The sequence below is a fragment of the Phyllobates terribilis genome, unplaced genomic scaffold (assembly GCF_046119375.1).
Source record: "Phyllobates terribilis strain yellow unplaced genomic scaffold, ASM4611937v1 Scaffold_1__5_contigs__length_1240528914, whole genome shotgun sequence".
In the NCBI taxonomy this organism is placed as follows: Eukaryota; Metazoa; Chordata; class Amphibia; order Anura; family Dendrobatidae; genus Phyllobates; species Phyllobates terribilis.
The window spans coordinates 1,202,758,527-1,202,780,280 of record NW_027362761.1 but is presented as its reverse complement, the minus strand read 5'-3'; the positions used below and the strand labels follow the sequence as shown (position 1 = coordinate 1,202,780,280).

The 21,754-nt window shown below is 41.9% G+C and overlaps 1 protein-coding gene across 1 annotated transcript in view; it reads right to left on the bottom strand.

The window, feature by feature from the left end:
* The window catches only part of LOC141220433 (vomeronasal type-2 receptor 26-like), a 73,232-nt gene extending 51,854 nt beyond the window's left edge, over positions 1–21,378 (bottom strand). The window contains exons 1-4 of the mRNA XM_073666375.1: positions 21,176–21,378; positions 19,897–20,188; positions 16,629–17,528; positions 16,454–16,543 (exon numbers count right to left, since the gene is read on the bottom strand). Of these exons, the coding sequence (XP_073522476.1) occupies positions 16,454–16,543; positions 16,629–17,528; positions 19,897–20,188; positions 21,176–21,378 (1,485 nt within the window). The remainder of the gene's footprint in view (positions 1–16,453; positions 16,544–16,628; positions 17,529–19,896; positions 20,189–21,175) is intronic.
* Positions 21,379–21,754: the final 376 nt, after the last annotated feature.

Sequence of the window (21,754 nt, the reverse complement as noted above, 5' to 3'; positions counted from 1 at the left end):
TACCTCTGAAAAAATATTGGGCTTCTAGCTGTGTGTGGGACTTGTTCTATTAATCCATCTATACAGACCTCCATCGGGTTGCAAACTGAATATATTTTTTTCTGCATCTACCTCTGAAAAAATATGTGGCCTTCTAGCAGTGTGTGGGACTTTCTCTATTAGTCCATCTATACTGACCTCCATCAGGTTGCAAACTGAATATAATTTTTTTCTGCATCTAGCTCTGAAAAAATATTTGGCCTTCTAGCAGTGTGTGGGACTTTCTCTATTAGTCCATCTATACTGACCTCCATCAGGTTGCAAATTCAAAATAATTTTTTGTCTGCATCTAGCTTTGAAAAAATATTGGGCTTCTAGCTGTGTGTGGGACTTGTTCTATTAATCCATCTATACAGACCTCCATCAGGTTGCAAACTGAATCTATTTTTTTCTGCATCTACCTCTGAAAAAATATTTGGCCTTCTAGCAGTGTGTGGGACTTTCTCTATTAGTACATCTATACTGACCTCCATCAGGTTTCAAATTAAAAATAATTTTTATCTGCATCTACCTCTGAAAAAATATTTGGGCTTCTAGCTGTGTGTGGGACTTGTTCTATTAATCCATCTATACAGACCTCCATCAGGTTGCAAACTGAATATATTTTTTTCTGCATCTACCTCTGAAAAAATATTGGGCTTCTAGCTGTGTGTGGGACTTGTTCTATTAGTCCATCTATACTGACCTCCATCAGGTTGCAAACTGAATATATTTTTTTCTGCATCTACATCTGAAAAAATATTGGGCTTCTAGCTGTGTGTGGGACTTGTTCTATTAATCCATCTATACAGACCTCCATCAGGTTGCAAACTGAATATATTTTTTTCTGCATCTACCTCTGAAAAAATATTGGGCTTCTAGCTGTGTGTGGGACTTGTTCTATTAATCCATCTATACAGACCTCCATCAGGTTGCAAACTGAATATATTTTTTTTTGCATCTACCTCTGAAAAAATATTGGGCTTCTAGCTGTGTGTGGGACTTGTTCTATTAGTCCATCTATACTGACCTCCATCAGGTTGCAAACTGAATATATTTTTTTCTGCATCTACCTCTGAAAAAATATTGGGCTTCTAGCTGTGTGTGGGACTTATTCTATTAATCCATCTATACAGACCTCCATCAGGTTGCAAACTGAATATCTTTTTTTCTGCATCTACCTCTGAAAAAATATTGGGCTTCTAGCTGTGTGTGGGACTTGTTCTATTAATCCATCTATACAGACCTCCATCAGGTTGCAAACTGAATATATTATTTTCTGCGTCTACCTCTGAAAAAATATTGGGCTTCTAGCTGTGTGTGGGATTTGTTCTATTAATCCATCTATACAGACCTCCATCAGGTTGCAAACTGAATATATTTTTTTTGCATCTACCTCTGAAAAAATATTGGGCTTCTAGCTGTGTGTGGGACTTGTTCTATTAAAGCATCTATACAGACCTCCATCAGGTTGCAAACTGAATATATTTTTTTCTGCGTCTACCTCTGAAAAAATATTGGGCTTCTAGCTGTGTGTGGGACTTGTTCTATTAATCCATCTATACAGACCTCCATCAGGTTGCAAACTGAATATATTTTTTTTGCATCTACCTCTGAAAAAATATTGGGCTTCTAGCTGTGTGTGGGACTTGTTCTATTAATCCATCTATACAGACCTCCATCAGGTTGCAAACTGAATATATTTTTTTCTGCGTCTACCTCTGAAAAAATATTGGGCTTCTAGCTGTGTGTGGGACTTGTTCTATTAATCCATCTATACAGACCTCCATCAGGTTGCAAACTGAATATATTTTTTTTTGCATCTACCTCTGAAAAAATATTGGGCTTCTAGCTGTGTGTGGGACTTGTTCTATTAATCCATCTATACAGACCTCCATCAGGTTGCAAACTGAATATATTTTTTTCTGCATCTACCTCTGAAAAAATATTGGGCTTCTAGCTGTGTGTGGGACTTGTTCTATTAATCCATCTATACAGACCTCCATCAGGTTGCAAACTGAATATATTTTTTTCTGCATCTACCTCTGAAAAAATATTGGGCTTCTAGCTGTGTGTGGGACTTGTTCTATTAATCCATCTATACAGACCTCCATCAGGTTGCAAACTGAATATATTTTTTTCTGCATCTACCTCTGAAAAAATATTGGGCTTCTAGCTGTGTGTGGGACTTGTTCTATTAATCCCTCTATACAGACCTCCATCAGGTTGCAAACTGAATATATTTTTTTCTGCATATACCTCTGAAAAAATATTGGGCCTTCTAGCAGTGTGTGGGACTTTCTCTATTAGTCCATATATACTGACCTCCATCAGGATGCAAATTCAAAATAATTTTTTGTCTGCATCTAGCTCTGAAAAAATATTGGGCTTCTAGCTGTGTGTGGGACTTGTTGTATTAGTCCATTTATACTGACCTCCATCAGGTTGCAAATTAAAAATAATTTTTATCTGCATCTACAGTACCTCTGAAAAAATATTTGGGCTTCTAGCTGTGTGTGGAACTTGTTCTATTAGTCCATCTATACTGACCTCCATCAGGTTGCAAATGAATATAATTTTTATCTGCATCTAGCTCTGAAAAAATATTTGGCCTTCTAGCAGTGTGTGGGACTTTCTCTATTAGTCCATCTATACTGACCTCCATCAGGTTGCAAATTGAATATAATATTTATCTGCATCTAGCTCTGAAAAAATATTTGGCCTTCTAGCAGTGTGTGGGACTTTCTCTATTAGTCCATCTATACTGACCTCCATCAGGTTGCAAATTAAAAATAATTTTTATCTGCATCTACCTCTGAAAAAATATTTGGGCTTCTAGCAGTGTGTGGGACTCATTGTATTAGGCCATCTATACCAAGCTCCACCAGCTTTGAAATTAATAATAATTTTTAGCTGCATCTAGCCCTAAAAATAATTTTTCACAATAGTGGTAGCAATAGAAATATGGGGCGCGCGCCTGGCTAACAAAAATATACGCTTCATAACACAAAACACCAGCCTAGCACACTGCATTAATAAGATGGCATCATCGTCTCTCCCAGTGCTAGGCCTACTACGCAGGCTAGTATTCTTGTGCCTAAAACACAATGTATGGGTCCGCGCTAGCCACTATGCTGAGGGGTATAAAGCTGCTGCTAACGCTTTATAACAATTCAATTGGCAGATTTTCACAGAGCTCTTCCACAACGCCCACCCATCGGGCAACAGTTGCCCACCCTCCCTATGGGATCTAGTGGCGAATAGTTGATGCCATTAATCAGAGCGTCAGTTGCCCCGTCAACGTGGCAAGCATACGGTAAGGCATGGGAAGAGTGGACACGACTAGTAGCAGGCAGATGGGTTGACCAGTGTGAACAAGCCAGATCACAAGTCACCATAGAATTTCTCCACCAGCTAATGATGAGGGGCATATCAGGGGCGTCAGCGCAGCGGTGTCTGACCGGAGTAGCATTTCACTTCCAACTACTGAATTGGGGAGATGTGACAAAGATTCATCATCAGACAATCCATAAAAGGGTGGAAAAGGGGTCAGCCAAGTCAGGAATGTAGACGTCCCGTGTCACTAAAACTGATTTCTCACATCTTATCCCTAACACCATTAACAGGACACTCACAATTTGAAGCAACACTAATGTCTACTGCATTTGTGATCGCCTTCTTCGGGGCGCTATGTATAAGCGAATTAGTCCCTCAATCCAAAATTACCACCAGTGGACGCTTATTACACCAGGAAGTAGTCATAGCCAATAATGCAATACGTGTACGCATACACCAATCGAAAACGGTTCCAGCGGGCAGGGGTACTTGGGTACTTCTACAACCCACAAACGGTACACTGAGTCGGGTAACAATAGTAAAAACATATCTAACCATCAGTTCACAAAGTAATTTCTTCGTATCACACATTGATGGAACGCCATTATCAAGATACCTGTTCCAAGCTAAATTTAATAAATGCATAACATCGGCAGGGAACCACCCCAAAGATTACGGGACACAGTCATTCCGCATAGGTGCGGCCACGGAAGCAGCAAGAGCAGAACTCTCAGAAACGGAAGTTCAGAGGATAGGGAGATGGCGATCCACATGTTTGGCGAGATACATAAGACCGGACTTGTTATCCTAACGTGGTTTGTTTCTTTTACAGGTGACGCTAAGCCAACAGTGTGAGTGATAGGCCACTCGTATATATATTGGGCACAAAAAAGGGCGAAAGTCCGCCCAGGCGGGAGGAAATTAGAGTTTCATAACACATATTTCAACTGGAGAGGTATTAGAGGCCTGCTATGGCCACAGGTACTAATGGAGGTAATCAAGGTAGGGAGAGAGGCAAGAGGTTCGGTCATCTTAGTTATACAGGCCGGGGGAAACAACCTAGGTCATCACAAGAGCGCATAACTAATGGCAATAATGAAACTAGACACTGAGCGCTTCAGAGAATTTTTCACAAAATTAGCTATAGTATGGTCAGAGATTGTGCCGATAGCGGTATGGCAAGGTGCCCGAGATATCACGGCCATCGAATGGACAAGGCGGGTAATAAATATTCGGATGGCAAAATTTAGAAGAGACAGAGGCGGTGTAGTGATACGACACCGACAACTGGAAGGAGATAAAGCAGGCCTCATAAGGCCCGACGGTGTTCACTTAATAGATATTGGACTGGACATATTCCTGTCAGGACTCCAGGATGGAGTGGAACAAGCGTTAAGAGTGATGGGTGGGGGTCAGAGTCCTGCATACGAGTACGCTGGAACCTCCGTGGCCTGGAAATAGAAATGACATGTTGGAGAGTTACACTTGTTGGCCAACTTGCCGGAGTGGGGACCCAGGGCATGCTGCAACAAGCTGAATTATTTTAGAAATAAAATGCCTTTCTAATGGAATGAGTATAAAGAGTTAATAAAGCTGTGACCGATCCTCACCCATCCAGTTGTAAGAGTTACATTATTGGGTTGTCCATGAAAGGGGGGCGGTAGGGGGGCTGAGCATCTGGGTTTGGTTGGGGGTCCCCACAGTCTGCCTAGGCTAGATTAATTTAAAAATTCTTATTAGATACACAGGCGGTGCAGCTTGCTTCGCAGCTGGGCTACTGCGCCCAAAGTATTGCCTAGGCTAGATGCAGTTAAAAATTCTATGCTGACTAGCAGACACTGAAGATTTGGAGCAGACCTCTGAGTAAACAGCTCTTCAGACTCAACCATCTGTGTTACCCCAAGCCATAGTGTATGTAGTTTCTTACAGTTAAAAGGGGGGGGTGCGACCCAACCCACCTGGAATTGACGATGCCAAGTCACGTAAGACACAGCAAGGGGACTCCCAAAATTGTGGCACAGACATCACTTAACCCTAGAACGCATACCTGTGGCCTTGCAGGCCCGCCCAGTTAATTGTTTTCTATTTTCTGCAAGATTACTTTAGTTACAATTTTGAAACTCTAGGTATTCTTCATGTATATAGTTGTTTGTCATTTGAGTTTGAGTTATTCCATGTTATTTGCACACGGGCCTAAAGGGCCCCAGGTATGTGAAAGTGTAGATTTTTATGGTCATGCGTTCTAGGGTTAAGTGGCATCAATTGCCCCACTGTTGCTTAAAACGGTTGGTGAGGTGATTTTACCAAATCAGAAGATTTTAGTCTCCCAAGGATGACACAGGGGTAGAAATGTCCTTGCGAATCCATGATTTGATCATCTTTATGAACGTGAGTCTGTCTACATTCTCAGTGGACAGCCGCATGCGCTTATCTGTCAGCACACCACCAGCAGCGCTGAACACACGTTCAGAGAGAACGCTGGCTGCATGGCATGACAAGATCTCCAAGGCGTGAGTGGCGAGCTCCGGCGATTTTTCAAGATTGGAATACCAAAATGAGCAAGGGTCCAGTGACACAGTCATGACTTCGATGTTCACTTGGAGATTCTCCTGTACCATCCTCTCTAGGCATTGACTATCTGTCAGACTTCTTGTCTCCTGTGGCCTTGCAAAGGATGGTCTAAAAAAGTGGTGAAACGATTCCACAAAATTGCTGTTACCAGCAGATACTGTGTTACTGTTACTGTTTGAGTGATGAAGACTCGACAGTCCCACTGTTGGCAAGTTAGAACTGTGAGATTCACTACGTGCACCACTGGTGTTTTGTGGAAAAGCACATGTAAGATTCTGCAACAGATACTCCTGCATTCGTCAATACCTTTTTATGGCAGGAATTATTTCGGCAAATATACTTTTGTACCGGGGATCTAAGAGTGTGGCAACCCAGTAGTCTGGATTACTTCGAATTCTGATAATCCGGGGTCATGTTGCAGGTAGTGCAGCAAGAAGGCACTCAAGTGTCTTGCGCATCCAGAAGGACCAAGTCCTTGTTGTGTTGGTAGCGAAGAAAGAATCATGCTTCCTTCCTCTGCCCTCTCCCTCCAACCTCGCACAACAGAAATGTGATCAAGGTCTCCCTCATCTGATGAGTCTTCCATGCCCATTGCCAGTTCGTCCTCCACTTCTTCCTCGGCTCCTGCACCTTCCTCAACAGTTTGGCTGCTACCATGCGCCCTGGTTAATCCCTCTCCCCCACCCTCCCATGCCTGCCGCCTTGGTGCTGCCAACCGTCTGGACCTTGGAGATGTTATCTCTTCCGCATACGACTCCTCCTCTACTTCCTCCACCTCCTCTTGTCCCACCACCTGACTCCGAATTCTGTTTAACATGTGCTCCAGCATGTAAATCACCGTAATAGTCATGCTGATAATGGCATCGTCAGCACTAAACATCTTCGTCGCCATTTCAAGACTGTGCAGAAGGGTGCATAGGACCCTGATCTGAGACCACTCCTCCAGTGTGATTTGCCCCACCTCTGGATCTCGTTGGCCCAGGCTATACGTCAGAACGTATTGCACCAGGGCTTGTCGGTGCTGCCACAGTCGCTGCAACATGTGCAGAGTTGAATTCCACCGTGTCGGCACATCGCATTTCAGCTGGTGAACTGGCAGGCTCAACGACTTTTGTAGAGATGTAAGTCGTTGAACTGCGGGATGCGAACGGCGGAAGTGAGCACACAGCGACCGTGCACTCTGCAGAAGGCCATCTAGTCCGGGATAGTGGGCTAAAAATTGCAGGACAACCAGGTTCAACACGTGAGCCATACAAGGCACGTGTGTGACATTGCCCCGGCGAAGTGCCGCACCCAGGTTTGCAGCATTGTCGCACATGGCCTTCCCTGGTTGCAGGTCCAGTGGAGACAACCTTTCATGAAACTGGGTCTCCAGAGCTGACCAAAACTCCTCAGCTGTGTGACTCACATTTCCCAGACATTTCAAAGTAAACACTGATGCGTTGAGCCCTGCTGCCAGCATAGTAAGGAGGTGTGCAGGATTCCTTCTGCGCAGTTAGAAAGCAGGTGGCATTACCAGACAGGCTTTGGGTGCAGGTGGAGGACCGAGAGGAGGTTGAGGAGGCAGAAGCAGTGGAGGAAGTTCGAGATAAAGAGGATTAACACACAACTCGTGGGGACGGTAAGACTTGGACAGCAGCCCCTTGTCGTGCTGTCACCATAGTTACCCAGTGCCCAGTCAGCGACATGTAACGCCCCTGTCCATGCCTTCTCGTCCAAGTGTCTGTGGTGAAGTGCACCCTGTCACACACAGAGTTTCTCAAAGAAGCGGTGATGTTGTGTGCGACATGCTAGTGGAGCGCAGGCACACCTTTCTTTGAGAAGTATTGCCGACTGGGCATCTGGTACTGGGGCACTGTGACGGACATAAGTTCTTGAAAATCCTCTGTGTCCTCCAGGTGGAAAGGCAGCATTTCTGTAGCCAACAGCTTGCAGATGGTGAAATTCAACCTCTTTGCTTTCTCATGGCTAGGAGGAAATGGTCTTTTACTTTTCCACATCTGAGGGACCGAGGGCTGGCTGTTGTGCTTAGACGGTGTTGAGTAGGGTGTCCCCGGCAACTGCCGGTCTGTGAGGAAGATGCAGGCGGACATGTTAGGTTGCCTTGATCCAAAGGTGGTGCTCTCGATGTCGGAGAGCGCTCAACACTAGCAGGTGTTTCCACTTCCCAATGAACTGACGACCTGCCAATCACACTGGCTGTTGCGGGTAAAGAGGTGGCAGGTCTGCGTCCAAAAACATGTGTGACTGCTGTCCCCCCAGTCACAGAGGATGAAGAGGCTGCGGATGCACAAGATGGGGCAGACGGTGGTTGGCCCAGCCGGCTAGGCCGCATTGTAGCACAGTGAGCTTCCCACTGCAACTTATGCTTCATATCCATGTGACGGTGCATGCATGAAGTACTCAAACTATGTATTTTTTGGCCTCTACTTAGCTTTTGCTGACAAATATTACAGATAACACGAGTTGGGTCATCCTTATCGATCTGAATAAATGCCCAGGCTATGCAAGGCTTAGAGCCCATGTGACCTGAAGAGCCATTACGACTTGTGGTCAGAGGCAGAGTTGTGGTTGAGGATGCAGTTGTTGACGTGCTTCCAGTACTCCGTCTCTGATAGGAAGGCGCAACCTAACCTCGTCGTCAATAGCATCTGTGATGCCCCGCTGCGCTTGGTATCACAGATCCTACAAGAGTGCATTGATGGAATCCTCCACAAGAGGCCCCCATAAACATTCACACATCTCCACCTTCCACCTCAGACCAGCAGAGGGAGCCCGTTAGGGATATAAATAGGGAAGGTGGAGCTAGGCAGTTCAGTTCCTCTGAAGAGTTTCTGCAGTAGAGAAGCCTAAGAGAGGTCAGTCTGCAGTGGAGCTCAGTCTAGTCTAGAGAACGCAGTTAATAGTTCAGCAGTGGAGCACGAGGCTCCTGCTTGCTAGATTCAGGGAGCCCAAATAGAGCTTAAGGTGTGCCGGTGCCGTAAGATCAGTGAAGCGCGGCAAGCTGCCGTTAGTGTGTATAGCCTAGTGAGGGCCCGATTAGGCCGAAGGCGAGTGGCGAGTTAGTACATAAGGGGCAGAGGAGCTTAACCAGCTCACCCCGAAGCATTTACCGGACACAGGATCCGAGCTTTCCGGTATCTCTATGACCCAGTAAGGCATAACCGGAATCCCTGGAGAACTACAAGTCCCAGGATCGCTAAGGTGCTGATATGTAACAGAGCCAGGAGACGCTTAGGCCCCGCATACTGGGAGCGTGAACTCCAAGAGAAGGCCCTACCACAAGGTCAGCCAGCGCAGGACAGAGACAAAGTTAGGCCTAGCTCCAGGCAGGTCAGAAACTTACTACGCAGAGGCAAGAAACAGGAGGCCCTACACCCGCTCATTGGGGAGGATCCTGATATGCACCCTTCACGCTACAGTGCTCCGGGATGTGCCTGAATTTCCACCAGTAAAAGGTACTGAAGTGACTACCGTGTCCGTTCCCGTTCTTGCTCTGACCCAGCTGGGTCTCGCCTGTCCTGTATTCCCCTTGCATACGCTGCCCTGAGACATAGCTCCACCTGTGGGGAGCTATACCATCGAGCTGCCTTATCACCGGCCTCAGTGAACTGCTGCAGCGCTGGTGCTTGTCACCAGATACCAGAGGTGGCGTCATGAACTCTTATAAAATTAACAATTATCCACCCTTTTAAAGAGAGACCCCAGGGTACGGGCCAGGGAGCCGACCACCGCGACATCCCCAAGGCCAGGCAAATGCCCGGGTACCGAGTCATCCCCATCCCCAGGGCTAGTCACATCCTCCTCCACCTCCTCTGCTGACCTCATCGACTGTCTGACTGTGGGTTGACAGTAAGTGGGATCTCCAACCTCGTCATCATCACCCTGTGTGTTATCACACCCATCACCCTCAGAGCCAACCTCTTCCTGCCCTGACCGAAAAGTCAAGTTGTCGCTCCAATCAGGTATTTGAGTCTCATCATCGTCTTCATCATTGTCTCCACCAACAGGAGTAACAGTTTGGGAACAAGGGTCTACATTATGCTCAGAACCTTCTTCATCTGGTCCTGGATCCAACTTATAAAGATTCTGGGCATCGGATCAGATCATTTCCTCATCTGGATTAACAGAAGCTCTGGAACAGACCTCCGTTTCCCAGGCTATAGTATGAGTAAACAGCTGGGCAGACTCAGCCATCTGTGTTACCCCATACTCAGACGGGCAGCTGGAGACTTGGGAGCTGTGAGGAAGCAAGTGCGATTGGGGTGACACCTCTGAGGACTGGAGTATTTGTGATGTTGAAATTCAGGTGATGGAGAGCCCACTTGAAGGAGCACTTGATATCCATTGAAGCACCTGCTGTTTTTGTGCCTAATCTAGAATTTGTAGCGATGGGCGTGTCCGTAAGAATGGGATCGTATCACATTGTCCACGAAAAGAAGTCGACATCTTAGTTTGGCTGGAAGATGGTCTTTCTTCTGCAGATGTTACTCCCCCCCCACCGTGGGGGGCCTCGACCCACCGGCGGACAGGCACCAGTATTGGGATAGGGGGCCTGGCCGTCAGGGTCCACCGCGGCTCTGGCACAAACCCGGCGACACAGAGGTGGCACAGGCAGGAACGGACTGGCCGTGTCGGCTTCTCACTTTTTGGATTTTAGAAGGGCATGACATGCCTATATCTGTGTCTCCCCCTCCTTTTACTCCTCCACCTCTTTTCTTTTCGCATGACTATATGTACTTGTCACTTTTCCATGTGTTAGTTGTGTCTTCTGAGCAGTTTGTCAGCTTTTGGACACCTTTGAAGGTGTTTTCTATGTGTTTCTATGTGTTTTTGTTTGCCTGCCATTGGTTTTAACGGTGTTCGAAGGTGTTCGACGAACAGTTCGACGAACAGTTCGGCGAACACAGGGGTGTTCGACGAACCGAATCGAACTCGAACACTACGGGGGTGGCTCAACACTATTGCTGATGTCCCTTCTGTAGAAGTGACACAGATCACCACGGGACACTCGGATTACATCATGACAGCGGACAGGTGAGGGATATAGTTGTTTTTTTATTTTTTATTTTTTTACAGAAGATCAAGGGCTTCGGGGACTCAGTGAGTAATAGATACATTACTAAAACAATGTGGAATTTTACTTAAATAAAATACTTTATTCTGGCTGTGTCTTTATTGAAAAAGCATCGTAAACCTTTACTACATAGTTAGTAATGGGGTCGTCTCCATTACTTACCTGGGCTTCATGTCAGCCGCCAATACGAGGCTGACGTGAACCGCAACCCTTTTACCCCACTTGCCACAGCTACACGGCAGTGGGAAGAGCGAGGCTAAGCACCAGATTTGGCACATCTTATGGATGTGCCATATATGGGACTGCTGAGGGCTGATGCTATTAGCCTCGGAGGGAGCCAGGATCCATGGCCCCTTCCCTGGCTATTAATAGCAGCTCACAGCTGTCTGTTTAGCCTTTGCTGGTTAAATTTTATAGGGGGACCGTACGTCAATTTTTTTCTGGGGTCCTCCTGTAATCTAGCCAGTGAAGGCTAAGCAAACTGATGGGAGCTGTCATTAATAGCCAGTGAACATATTTGGCTAAAGCCCACGCCATTTTTTTATTTAATTCTTCATTATATTTAATTTATAAGAAATCCCATGCCTACTGTGTTTGTTTTTGATTCTGTGTAAACTCACCCACAGCATGTCAATTTCTGTAGTGGAAATGCAATTCTCCGCTGCAGATTTTGACCGATTCAAATGTCCGCATGTACTGACAAAACTAGTGCAGCATTAGAATGCCGCGTTTCAGATGCAGGGAAAATACTCACTCCTAGTCCGACGGTAATCCAAGGGTTAGGGTATGTGCACACGATCTGGACAGGCAGCATTTTGGACGCAGTATACTTTATGCTGCGTCCAAAGTGCTGTGTTCTATTGAATGCACGTGAATCCACATGTGTTCATTGAACCATGCAGATTCACCACATTCAATACATTGTATGGATCAGATTTCTCTTGCGGAAACTAACGACTCTGCAAGAGAAATTGACATGCTGCGATCCTGAAAGACGTGCCGCATGTCGTGTTCGCGAGAGACCTGAAGGCACAGATGAGCACATAGTGGGCATGGGAGTTCTACAAATCCTTGCATAAGCACGCAGCGTCAAACCCGCAGCGGCTCCTGATTGTGTGCACATACCCTTAAAGTGATGTCCCACGTTTCTTTTTTCAAATATCTTTATTTAGCTCCAAAAACCATTGATTGCTGTATAAAAACGCATGCAAAAAACTCACCAAAATGTGTCATGCACACGCTGAGTATTTTTTTATTTGAAAATTTGGTGCAGAAAATAATCATCAGCATGTTAATTCTCTGTGCATTTTTCCTGCGGTTTTTGCCTGCGTTTTTTCAGTGCATTCAATTGGTGAAAAACACACCAAAAGCCAACATAGAAAATAATCTTTAGCATATCAATTTTCTGTGCATTGAATGCACTAAAAAAGCGCATCAAAATTGTGACAAAAAATGTGGCAAAATCGCGACAAAAACACAGGCAATAAAACGCATCAATATTGCGATAAAATTACAGAAAAAACTTAGTGGGCACCATTCAGCCCACAAAGTGCATGGGCTGAAAAACACTTACTCCTAGAGAGTATACATATTTATTTTATAGAATGTTAAAAATAGTCCCTATGGGTACCATAAATACTCTGAAAAAAATTTTGGGTGTTGCACGATGGTTACCCTATTGATATGGTGGTGGAAGATGAGGATAAGGAGAAGGAGGAGGACAATATAAAATCGGCAAAATCCTGAAGCTATACAGATGTCTCGGATTGAAAGGGTGCAATAGAAACCCCCCCAAAAAAACACTGCATTTGAGTTTATGTTCCGCTGCTATCATCCAGTGATGTTGAGAAGTCTGGCTCAGTCCAGGACTTGTTCATTTTGATAAGAGTCTGCCTGTCAGCATTTTCACTTGACAGTCAGATGTGCCTATCAGTTATAATACCCCCGGAGGCAATAAACACTGGCTCTGACAAAACGTTAGCGGCAGTGCAGGCCAGGACCTCCAAAGCATTGGGAGACAGTTCATGTCAGCTTTTATACCCAATAGATGTAAGGCACAGAGGAATCACTGAGGACACTGGTATGGTCGCAAAGGTAATCCTTCAGCATCTTCCAAGACTTTTCACTCCTTGTCAGAGTACCCCACGCATCAGAGCTTGGGCACTGGGAGGATTTGAGAAAACTGTCCCACACCTTTGACAGTGCTCCCCTTCCTCTGCTGAAACTGGGTCATGTCTCCCTCGCCTGTACTCCAAGAAATTGTGACCTCTACTGCCAGCATTGTCAGATGGGAATTCTTTTAATAATTCTACAACAAGGGCCTTCTACAATGATACTGCAACATTTTATTAGACCTCTCCAACACAGAAAGAAGAAATAGAAAGTTCACCTTGTAGTGTGGGTCTATAAGTGTGACCAATCAGTAATTACTGTTGCCCAAAATGTGTGCCACACGATGGTCACGGTAAAGGCAGCGGAACATAAACTCAACCATGTGTTCCCGACTGCCAACCGCCAAGACTTACCCGTCCACACCAAGACGACGACTGTCCATGTTCTCCTCCTCATCCTTCTGCTGGTTCTCCTCATGGTCCTCCCCCTATTCCCCCTCTTCAGGTCATCCACGCTGACCAGATGGTATGAATGTGGTGTGGGTAGTACGTCTGAAGTGCAGGAAACCAGCACCTGTTCCTCCTCCTCCTCATTATCACCAAATCTGCATTGAGATGAGATGAGGCTGGGCTGTGTAGCATCAACCTCTACAGCTTCTTGCTCCATCTCATCGTGCTACACCTGCAAAGCCTCCTCTTTAATTGTGAGCAGCAATCGTTTCAGTAGGCAGAGAAGCGGGATGGTGAAAGAGATTGGAGAGTGTTTATTTTAAATAAAGGATTTTTTTGTGCGTTTTGTTCAATTAAAGGACTTTTTTGTGTGTGTCCATTATTAACCCCTAGGCTTGATGTCTCCAGACACAAAATAACATCAAATCCTAAACTTTTATACCACTTGCCACCACAGCAGGCCATGTGGGAAGTGTCAAGACTAATCGCCAGATTTGGTGCATCTAATGGATGTGCATTTTCTGTGGCCGTTAAGGGCTTGCATTTTTAGTCCTATATCCAAGGCCCCTCTTCAGCCTATTAATATCAGCCTGCAGCTGTCTGTTTAGCCTTTGCTGGTTAGTAATAATAGAGGGAACTCCACGTCATTTTTTGGGTGGCATTCCTTCTTTACTAACCAGTAAAGGCTATGCAGACAGCTGTGAGCTGATATTAATAGCCTGGTAAGCTTCATGGATATTGGCCTCTTCCCAGAATAATAACACCAGCCCCCAGCTGTTGTTTTTTCTTCATCCGGTTAGGAAAATTAAGGGGGCCCCATGCCATTTTTTTCAATTATTTATTTATTAAAAAAAAAAAAATACAGTAAGCTCTGGTGCAGTTTGTAAAAATGTAATACATAAAAAAAATGTGGGATCTCCCCTATTCTTGATATCCAGTGCATGTAAAGCTAACACCTGCGGGCTACAGTCTACAGCTGTCGAGCTTTATCTTGGCTGGTTATCAAAAATAGAGGGGTCCCTTACTGTTTTATTATTTTGAATTTTACAGTAATAAATGGGTAAATGAGGATGGGGAGTGTTTATTTAAAATAAAGGTTTTTTTATGTGTATTTATTTCAATTAAATACATTTTTCTGTGTGTCTTTATTTAATTTTCAGTACTGGGTTAGTAATAGGGATGTCTTACGGACGCTTCCCCATTATGAACCCCTAGGCTTCAAGTCAGCTGACATTAGAAAGCTGACATCAACCCCACAAATATTGCCCCACTAGCCTTCGCACCAGGGCAAGTGGGAAGAGTAGTGCAAAGCGCCAGAATTGGTGCATCTAACAGATGTGCCTTTTCTGGGGCAGCTGCGGGCTGATATTTTAGGCTGGAGAGCACCAATATTCATGGATTTTTCCCAAGGTAAAGAATACCAGCTCCCTACTGTCTGCTTTAGCTTGGCTGGTTGTCAAAAATGAGGGGGACCCCCACACCATTTTTTAAAATTATTTATTAAAATAATTTTAAAAATGTTGCGGGACCCCTATATTTTTGATAACAAGCAGCTGTCAGCTTTACTTGCGCTGGTCAGCACAAATAGAGGGGACCGCTGGTCATTTTTATTTTTTTTACACAGTTTGCACCTGCCAATCACAGCCATGCCAATCACTTGTCATTGCTGTGATTGAGCTGGAAGTGCCCAAACTGGCAAAGCTTGTTGATTGGCTGCAGCCTTTCAACAAACTTTGTTCAAGCTGCCGAACCCGGATAGTAGCATGGACTTCCTTCAGAAGTCCGTGTTCAGGGTCAGTGCACGAACACTTGGTGTTCGGTATAGACCACGAACATTACCAATCCAGTTTGACCATCCCTACTCTTTAGCAATCCTATAAGCAGCTCTCACTGAAATTTAGCTTGGTCTTCCAGACCTTATCTTGACCTCCACTGTTCCTTTTAACTGCCATTTATTAATTACATTTCGAACTGAGGAAAGTGCATCTTGAAAATGCTTTGCTGTTCTCTTACAGCCTTCTCCTGCTTTGTAGGCCTCCACCTTTTTCATTTTCAGATTGCTGGACAGCTGCTTAGAAGAATCCATGGTTGCTGTTTTTTGCTACAATGTTAGAGAAGGCTGGGTTTCTATAAAGCTGGGAAATTTGCATCACGCATCCTTTCCCAACATTGATAGTGAACAAACCACAACCCTAACAGGCAAATTAAAGTCTGAAACCTTGGTCAAGTTATCTGAGCACACAAGTTTCCAAGGGTGCCCAAACTTTTGCATCTGCCCATTTTTCTTTTTGCAATTTTTAAAATGAAAAAAAAAAAGAAAATATTTTTTTTGCCTGAAATACGAAGAAAATGTGTCATCTTTAACTTTTGTGCCTTTTAGAGATCATTTCAACTTCAACTTGCTTAGCTGTTCACAATAACACTAGTTTTGACAAGAAACCCAAACTTTTACATGCACTGTTTAACAATCAAATTGAGAAGAGGTTGTCATGGTAGTGTACAACCCCTTTTATGCAGGTACCACTTAATTTGCACTTTTCTATATTAGGGATCATCGGTATAGAGTGCTGCCCCCCTACTACTTTGTTTTGCACTTTAGATCCTAATGGTCATTAATAATGTGAGAATGAGTGATTCTACTGAGATTCAAATTGTCTTGAATTTTGCAGGGAAATTTAACTCTCTCCTTGTGCTGAGTTGAATGCAAACATCACGATAACTTAATATCATGATGTGTGTCACCCATGATAATGAGCGCTGTGATGTTTGAGAACTGCTCAACAGCAGAAGTCCACGGCTGAGTGCAGATTGTAGAATGCACAAAAGAGGCATGGAGCACTCTCGTTGGGCTGCAGCAATGACAAATGTAAGCAGAGAGGTTTTATTTCACCATTTTGCACACTCCAATGCAGTAAAAGAGCTGCTGCCAGGCCACCGTTTTGCTAAATTGATGTGAAGCAAATTGCGAAACATTCGAAGTCTAGAGAATTAAAATTTCAATAAAATGCAAGACAAATTCACTTTGCCTCAGATTAACTAATTTCCCATTTCTATTATTCGTTTACCTTATTTCTGTATTCATGATTTTTAAATTTATCCCTATAAAAATCTTTTCCCAGTGAAAGAAGCATAGCATCAAGTGCATAAGCCATGGTGAGTAATGCATCATATACAATGGGTGAGCCAATATTGAACAATGCATATGAAAATTCTGTTAAATCCTCGTCTCCTGAACATTTGCGCAGTTTTTTATCATATAATATCTCAAATATGCTGTTTTTCAGTTTATTCCTTGACAGGCATCTGTATTGTGTCATCCATAAATCTTCAAGCATCTTATCATCTGGATAATTTAAAGGATGGACATTTTTCATAAATTGCTTCATGTTGTCTATTTTATATGGAGTTATCCTCAGTTCTTCCAGTTCTTCACTGCTGTTATACTCATTATGAGAACCCATGTTGTATACAAATCCCAAACTACAGTTAAATGCTGGAAAAGATAGAGCCACCATTTCATAAGTGGTAAACCAGCTGGGAGGAAGGATGAAAGTTTTTGTTTTCAAAACATAATCTGGCAAACGGAAGCTGTCAGCCATATAGAAAGAAATCGTTCCACAAATAAGAATAATATTAGAGGATGATTTTGAGATTATTTTCTTGTTTTTCTCATTCATAACTTGCATGTTTTGACTTTTTAAATCACCATAAATAACTCTTAAAGAAATTATTCTAGCAATAAACTCTACGCAGACGCCATGACTATTAAGGATTGAGGAGAGAGTTTGACTCTCTTTGTCTCCACTGTCATCTGCACTCGTTACAATTCCAACCCAATTCCATGAAAAATGCTTCAATAATGTTAAAACAGCAGAGAAGTAGACATTGTCATTATGTGCTGCACGGAAAAGATATGGGTACATAGCTCTGTCACTGAGCATCGGATCTGTAGCTCCATAACTGATCTGGGAAAAAAAATAATTCTGTTCAAATTTATAAAGTTATTTCAATAAAAAAATAATTTGACAAAAGCCAAATCATTTCTTTAAAGTAGTTGTCCCCAGTAGAGATTAGAGATGGCCCTGTGTAATAGTGATAACTCTTAAAATAATTGTTAAAACAGACACACAATGAGCATTAAACCTACTATGGCCATTAGTTGTCAGATGTTCTCCCCAAAGCATTTTTTTCAGTGTAATTTTTATCAATTTCCTCTTTGCATATAACATGGTTTATAGCCATCCCTATTCTCTTTTTTATTTTATTAATATTCTACTATTAGATGATGATGTACACAATGGTAGTATCATACCCTCATCAATGCTTCTCACCTCTTTTTGCCATACTGTGCTGGAGGGAAAAAAAGGCTGGATGGTAGGATAAATGGAAACAAGGCTTAAGAACGACAGCACAAAGCTGAACCAGAGTGAGTGCATACATGTCCAACCTAGGTTATAAAGGAATAGGCAGATTGTAGTACTAATCCTTGGGGCTGCTTAGTTTGGAGAAAATACACATTGGGGTCATCCTAATTACACTGATCAAAAATTTAAAAAGATAGGACAGTAGAGATGAGAGGATCAGACAAAATTAGAATTTGTCTATTCGTGTTTTCTTCCCGACAAATTTAATGTCCTTTATAAATCTCTAGGGTCTTTCTAGACCACAGAGTATAAGAAATGTAATGTGTAAAAAAATAAATTAATTGTTATACTCATCCTCTGCTCTCTCTCTGGCACCTCGGCTAATTTCCGCCACTTGTCTGGTCCTTGGAGCATCTTCTGATCCCTCTTTACTTGTGTTGGGTCCAGTTCTGCAAAGCACATGAGAAGTCACCAGCACATGTTGTAATGTCGTGATGTCGTTGACCTCTTGCATGCCTGCGCAGAACCCTCCACAGTATAACACCCAAAAGTCCAGCACAGTGGGTGATGTCCAAATATCCCATTGTGAGTGATCGAGAATCAGAAGATGCGGCAAGGACTGAACAAGTGGCGGTTAGTAGCTTTAGGGTTAAACAGATGAGCAGTAAGTTGAATATAACGATTGTTTAACATTTTGATGGCCCGTAATGGCACATATGATGGCCATTTTGCTGAATCCTTGTAGAAGTGAATTACAAATACCCGCATTTTTCACAAATGTGGATTTTTGTAGAATTCAATTCCATTTAAATTTATTTACTCATCTGTACAAGGAAGAGATCTTTCTAATGATGTCTTTACACTGAGGCCTGAAATGAGGATACTGAGTCATCTCGCAAGAGTCAAGGAAAGAAAGTTCTAGTTTTATTACATTCATATAGTCTTTGTAATAGCTTTGTAGCTATGGATCTCTTTGCAACAAATTGTTGTATTCATTTAATAAGTTACAAAATTAAAAATCTAACATTACAGTTTAAATACTAGATTTCTGGAGGTAGCAATAAAAAATCTGTGGATCAATTTTGTATGTCATGTTTGCAGTCAGGAAGGAAATGTTCCCCTAATTTTACGTGGTTAGCATCTGCTTCATGAGTTTTTACCTTTCTCTAGTAATAAATACTTTGTAATAACCATGATGTCATTGTGGTAGAGAAAATTATCTCTCCGATGGCTTAACCAGTCAGTCAGTGTAACAGTCATTTTAATTACTATTTCATGAATCAATAGTACACATGAAAATAAGACACATTGTAATAGATCTTAACAAAAAGATCTGCTTTTTTCTCTGCCAGAATTGATCAGTCATTATCAAAATTCTCATTTCAGAGGTAAAATCTGTATTCAGTGTAGACTTTCCCATTACTGAGATAGGAGATGGCTGCTGCTGCTACTGATAAGCTTCTATGTAGATGGGACGAGGAGGGTGAGGGAGGAGCTCTGTCTCTAGATCTTTAATCCTATCTAGATAGAATCTTATCAGTAGCAATTGCCATCTCCTATCTCAGTAATGGGAGAGTCATCACTGAACACAGATTTTATCTCTGAATTGAGAATTTTGATAATGACTGATCAATTCTGGCAGAGAAGAAAACAGATTTCTCTAAAAAGATAAATTCTTAGTTTAGTTTGGTTCTCATGACTGTTTTGTTTCGCATGACCTTAATACATGGTCCAAGTCAGTAGTCTCAGGCTGTAGACAGAAGCTAAATGAATTTCCTTACTCTTCAGGATCCCAGGCTCAGGTTATTATTAGCTGACCTGACAAAAATTATTTTTGTGGTGTGCGGCGCACAGGTGACATCTCGTCAGATCAGCTAATGATGAACAAAACCTGAGATCCTGGACCATGGACTATGGACTGGTGCAAAGCAGTCTGCTCATTTCTAATTGTTGGCTGCTGGTTTCTTACCTGTGTATATCCATAGAGATTCAGAAGTTCTGCCATCGGTACAGATGTTACTGATAACATATCTCCAATAAAACTTGCAATGTTACCTTCTTTCTTGCAGTTATAGTTAGGTACGTTAGCTTCTGGTCCTGATAATATTTGTATTGTACTTTTCACAGCATATTTAGCACTGTTACAAGAATCAGACACATGGTATCCTAAAGTCACATTAGGTAAAATGTAAGGATTTTTATTCACTTCCTCTATGGCAAATTGAAAATCCAAAAAGAACTTGTAAGTGGAAAAAACAGGTCTGAAAAGATGCAAAACATTTCTACCAGTTAAAGAATAATGACATCATGTTTCATATCGGATTAAATAATACATTATAATAGGCAGGCGTCTGTGACACTTTGAAATTCAACAGATTTTTTTTTCCAATTGTACATGATTTAATAAAAATGTAGTAGTAATGTGTGAAAATACAAGGATTATATCATTTTTCTTAATATTGTATTAATATTTCTTAGGGTTTACATTACAGTTACACAGATGTCATTAGAAAAATTACAAGGTCAAATGTGTTCAAAACTTATTGCCATAGTAATAAAATTTCATATTTTGCTTTTCTCCTTCCTTTCTTCGAAAAGTCATTAATTGGTTTAAAAATAAAAAAAAAGATATGACATCATTCATTTTACCATGTATAGTACTGAGAAACTGGTAAAAAAAATTCTAAGTGGGGTGATATGGAAAAAACAAGCAATTCTACCATTGTTTGTTGGGCTTTGTTTTTACAACATTTACTTTGCTGTGACTTAATTTATCCTGGTTGACAGAAAGACATTTTCAGTTATGAATAATTCACATAAAAAAAATACTTTCAGCAAAATAGTTAAAATGCCAAAAAAATAAGAAAACAAAAGAAAAACAACTAACAAAAGTGAGCGATATAAACAGACAAAAATGTAAAAAAAAAATTGCAAGAAAATGGTATATTAAGGTATATTAAATCATTGTTAGTAACACTACATAATACAGAGATACTATGAAAAATGTTTTAGAAATCGTATTTATATTTTTTTTGGGCTGAGCTGCAATATATATGAAAGCAAACATGTTTTTTTTCATGGCCTAAACAACTTCTCTACCTGTATATTTCTGCTAAGCAAAACTTGAGTTTGCATTAATAAATTGTTCAAATCATTCTGCCAATCAATTATTTTTAAACATAGAAAAAAAATAATTTTCTTGATCATTTTTCACTCAAATATGAAAGCAATTTTTCATTTTGACTTACCCGTTGCAAAACAGTAATGTAAGTTTTGTGTTTTTTAGAAGCTCATCCATGTTTAAATTAACAGTGAATATTCCTCCGATGATAATGTCCCCATGCTGATAATATTCATATTCTTCTACTGCTTTATTCATTCTCAGCTCACATTTTGCAGAAATTGCCAAAGTCACATAAAGAGAAAGGCACAGGATGATTACAGTTGTCATTACTGGATGACAAGAAATTATGAAATTGCAGTTATTTTATCAAATTAAATCAGTCAATGAGTAATCTATTCTTCGTAGAATTCAATAATACAGCACCTGCAACGGGACAATGATGATTTTCATCTGTGATAGAGAAAACAACATCCCACACATTATATAACTATTGGAGTTACTTAAAATATGTAATTAAGTCAAATATAATATTAAACTTACCAGATGTGTCCAACTTTTTTTCTTTATATGTTTAAATAAAATTATCTTGTTAACTCATTCCTGGCAAACCAGCATACATGTCTAAATGTCCTAAGAAAAATCTAAATTTTCACCTTTTGAAATGACATATTCAAGAAGCAATAAAGTGCTTTACTTTATACCT